Source organism: Hyposmocoma kahamanoa, unplaced genomic scaffold, assembly GCF_003589595.1.
Source record: "Hyposmocoma kahamanoa isolate Upper Pololo Valley unplaced genomic scaffold, ASM358959v1 68, whole genome shotgun sequence".
Classification (NCBI taxonomy): domain Eukaryota; kingdom Metazoa; phylum Arthropoda; class Insecta; order Lepidoptera; family Cosmopterigidae; genus Hyposmocoma; species Hyposmocoma kahamanoa.
In genome coordinates this window covers 175158-179673 of record NW_020653856.1, presented here as the reverse complement: position 1 = coordinate 179673, position 4516 = coordinate 175158, and the positions used below count along the sequence as shown (strand labels likewise).

General features: G+C 41.5%; 2 protein-coding genes across 2 annotated transcripts; both read right to left on the bottom strand.

Moving 5' to 3' along the window:
• Positions 1-1887: 1887 nt before the first annotated feature.
• On the bottom strand, positions 1888-2610 carry LOC113232274. Its single transcript, XM_026466945.1, has one exon. It carries the CDS (start codon positions 2608-2610, stop codon positions 1888-1890), a length of 723 nt encoding a protein of 240 aa, XP_026322730.1.
• Positions 2607-3092, bottom strand: LOC113232273. The gene has a single exon (XM_026466944.1). It carries the CDS (start codon positions 3090-3092, stop codon positions 2607-2609), a length of 486 nt encoding a protein of 161 aa, XP_026322729.1.
• Between the last annotated feature and the right edge of the window lie 1424 nt (positions 3093-4516).

The window sequence follows — 4516 nt, the reverse complement described above, 5'->3', positions numbered from 1 at the left end:
CTGAAGTATTATTTTAGGAATACGACTTGATGCGATCATACCAACTACCTGGCTCCGTCCCATCCTAAAAAAACTTAACAAAAAAAACATTTTATATGTAGGCAGCTCGATTACCACTGACTGGTGTAAACTTTAGGTAATTGTTTTTAAAGCAGCGATAGAGATCGCTTAATGATTTACGAAAATAGTGGTCGAAAGAGTTCCATGAGTAAGACAAAAATCGGAAATCTTGAAACAGTGCTCCGCATCAAGCAGGACAGAGGCTGCCCGGCCAAAGCGTCAGAGGTGTCAATACGATTTACGCGATCGTATCAACTACCATACAGATTCTGACTTGTTGGCAATACGACTGTTACGGACTCCTTCGTACATTTTGTACAATCTTTTCTGGTTGTCATGGTGATGGTGATTTGTTGATTACATATATTGTATCAAATGAAAAGTCGACTTTAATTTGTGGAAAATAATTAGTAATTTGTGATAGCCCAAAGGAATCCGGAACAGCATCAGGAGCCACCCAGAGAGCATACAAAAAAGAATTTCAAACAAAAAAGAATTTTCAAAATCGGTTCGCAATTGATGGAGAAATCGATAAATACACGGACATGCCTATAAAATTTGAGGATTTCCCGCGATTCCTTCTTCAAATTCTGATTTGGTGATAATGGGACCACCATGAGAGTGCACCCTTTCATACAAAAAAGAATTTTCAAAATCGTTCCACTATTGACGGAGTAATTTGAAAACATACATATAGCTGAACGTATAACCTCCTTCTTTTTTTGAAGTGGTTAAAAACTGTACTGCTTGTGCGGAAAATTCAAATTGTTCACTAGAAGCTTCCTGTAAAAGGCCACAAGATAGAAGAATATCATTCGTTCCACGTCCACTCAGATTTTTTAAAACCAAGTATACTTAAAAATGGTAATTTCGTAAGTATTTGTATTTAATCTTTGTATTTATATTTTTTTTTAATAATAAAAAACATTTGCTAGTATTACGACAAAAAACGTGCTATCTGCACATTGACTTACAAATAAAATCTGCATATCTTTCTAACTATAGTGCTCTTTGCACAGAGACCCAAACTATGTAAAGTTTCCATCAAAATTTTTTAACCAACTTTTAAAACAGTCACAATGTGTCAGGGATAAAATTTCGCGCGAGTGAGGTTTTCGGTTGCGGGGTGGGTAGACGTGGGGATGCAGCCACGCGGTCGTTTGTCTTGTCAATCTGTCGGCAATAGAATCGCCGACATTTCTGACCGCCGCCGCCGCGGTGCCGCCCCCGGGGCCGAACGGATGTGCAACTAGTGCACTCAGTTAACTGACCATCTGTAGCCCGGTGACTCTGTGAGACGCTAAATTCTATTACAAACGATCTCGCTCGTCGGGAGGATAACTAGTAATTACAAAAACTGATCTCGCTGGGATTCAAATAAACCTGTTGATTTGTATACGTATTTAAAAAGAAATAGATGTAGCTACAACAGTGGTGACATTAACGTATTAAGATTAGACCGCACACAAGTCTTCGTTTTTGCAACAACTAAATTGAATTTGACGAAATTTATCTCCATGTCCATATTTACTGATTTGTCTTTAACGGGATTTGTAGCAAACAATTTACATACACCGACGACACGCAACCCGCCGCCGCCGTCGCCACCCGACCGATCGCCAAATGTGAAAATATTTTACTTCCAATCATATTTTATTCATATAGACTAATAATAATAATAATAATAAATAATAATAAAAATCTTTATTTCAGACCATAAGTCCATAAGTGTTAGTATCATATAAAAAGAAAATCTTGAGCACTATTGTTAGTAAAAAATAAAAATTTACAAATAAAATATCAAACTAAACTAAAAAACCTCCAACGTTAGACATGTAGTGACGACCACCGGGCGACCATTGGGCCGTCCCAGTGGTCGGCGAACGCGGACAGGATGGTGTTGGGGCTGGCACGGATGCGGGCTTCGAGGGAGGCGCACCTCTTCCTCATGACAGCCGCAAAGCCGTCCGTCCGCGCCTCGGCAAACATGCCGGACGCACTGCACCTCCGCGGCAGCCCCAACAACACCCGGAACGCGTTGTTATACTGTACGCGGAGTACGTCGTACGCCTTCTGCTTATAGTTCACCCACACGGCGCACGAGTAAAAGGAGACGCAAAACGCTTTGAAGAGCGTTATTTTTACGTCCCTCGTACACCGCGCGAACCTGCGGGCCAACACGTTGCATCGGACTGCCAACGATCTCCGCTCCTGCTCGATGTCTTCGTTGTCACAGAGGTTTTCGGTGACCCAGTGACCCAAGTACTTAAATTTAGTGACTGTCTTCAAAGGAGCGCCAGAGAGAGTGAGTGGTGGTACATTATAAGTTTTCGTACCAGCCTTAAAAACCATCAGCTCACTTTTACTAACATTGTACTTGAGTCCATGGACCACCGCATACCGTTCACAAATCTGCAAAAGACGCTTGAGAGCACCGATCGAGGGGTTCAACAAAACCATATCGTCTGCGTAGCTGATGTTATTCACGCAAATGCCATCAACGTGACACCCAACTTTAGTTTTGTTGAGCTCCTCGATCAGTTCATTCATATAAAAGTGAAGAGCCGAGGCGAGGTTAACCCCCCCTGCCTCACTCCGCACTCCAACCCGCACTCGCCTGAAAACGAACCGGACCATCTCACACTGTTTTTCTGGTGGCTGTACCAAAACCTTAAGAGGGATGTGATCTCATAAGGCATGGTCGACTGTTGTTCGATCTTATCCCACAGCACGTCATAAGATACTAGATCGAACGCTCTGGACAAGTCGAGGTAGCACGCGAAAACCGGTGTTCTTCCAGCTGTATAGTACTGGACAGTGCGCTTCAGGCACATGATGGCACTCTCCGTAGACAATCCAGACCTGAAGCCAAACTGCGCGTTATTCAAACGGAGGTGCCCCTTCAAATAACCATCCAGCACACTGTCCAGCACCTTGGCTACAATGGTTGCTAATGAAATCGGCCTATAGTTGGACAGCTCAGAAAAATCACCGGTCTTATTCTTCACAATTGGGACCACAACAGTACGCATGAGATCGTCCGGTAAGTAACAGTGGCCCATACACAGGGTGTAAAACATTGAAAGAACCCTGGGCAAGTGAACACCTGCATGCAGCAGATGTTCAATGCAGAGACCATCGTGCCCCGGTGACTTACCCCTAACCATGGTTTTTATTATAGAAGCCACCTGCTTTGCAGTTATAGTTAAGGTAGTCTCAGATATGGCCCCAGCATTAAACACCCGCGCAGAAGGTCCCAATGGGGAAACCACTTTGAAATGACTCTGGAAGAGGTCGGCTATATCCTTAGGGTCTTGAACACCCGCGATAGTCGCGGGGGCACTCGTTTTGTGATTTAATTTATTTACAGCTTTCCAAAAGGGTCCAAAGCTTTTACTGCAATGATGTTGAGTAATTATATCATTCTTAATTTGCTGCTAAACTGACTATCTAACATAATGTTATTATTTTCAAATTCATATTTTTACGTAAACAAATCAGGTGACACCGCGATGCCCTTTTTAATCGACTTCAAAAAAGAAGGAGGTTCTCAATTCGACTGTATATTTTTTTGTGTGTGTATGTTACGCAATAACTCCGGTAATTGTGAACCGATTTCCATGATTCTTTTTTTGTTAGAAAGAGGGTACCTCCATAGTGGTCCCATTTAATTTTAAAGAAAATCATCCACCTCTAAGGGTTGCTGTTCACGTATGAAGATTCATTTTTATAGATAGCGCCTAAATTTTATTGTAAGGAGCAATTATTTTAATTTAAGGCGTTTTTCTCCCTCAATATACTTTGAGAACCGATTTTTATTATTTCCTGTGTCAAGTCCCGTATAGTGGCGAACTAAGGGGTGAATCCGGGTTTGCGTACTTTTCGATAACCAATTTCAATAAAACTTGATAATTATATGTAATTACACGTACTTTTGAGGTCGGTATTTTAGTACTTTGTACTGAGATTATCGATAGAATGCGAATCGCCGGAGGAGAACGTTGTCAACCGTTGTACATAATTTTTAAATGGAAATATTTCTCTTTAAGCACCTTTAAAACCTCCTAAATTTTGATTTTTAACTAAAGCCCTATTCGTTATTATTATTAAATTCATATTTGTCCCAAAATTTGCCCGCTGCCCCGTCAGTCGCCATCGGGCGCTTGTCGACGACGGATCTGTATAAAATTTTCTCCGCCTGTTCTTATTTTATTTATATTAATTTAAAGCGCGCGATTGCGGGAGGCGAGGGGCGACTCCCCACACTTCACTCCCTAATGTCTAGGCTGGCGTTGAAATGCCTCGCCTTAACGAGTCGTTGATTTGTTACTCAACAACGCTATAGTTAATTTTAGAAAGGTATTAAAATGACAGGACTATATACTGCACATTATAAACAAATGATACATTGGGAAGTTTATGATTTACTGAGTATTAAGCAAGCAACCGTTTTAAA

Excerpts from the sequence above, each read along its gene's own strand:
- LOC113232274 (XM_026466945.1), bottom strand. The coding sequence starts at position 2,610 with ATGAATGAACTGATCGAGGAGCTCAACAAAACTAAAGTTGGGTGTCAC.
- LOC113232273 (XM_026466944.1), bottom strand. The coding sequence starts at position 3,092 with ATGCGTACTGTTGTGGTCCCAATTGTGAAGAATAAGACCGGTGATTTT.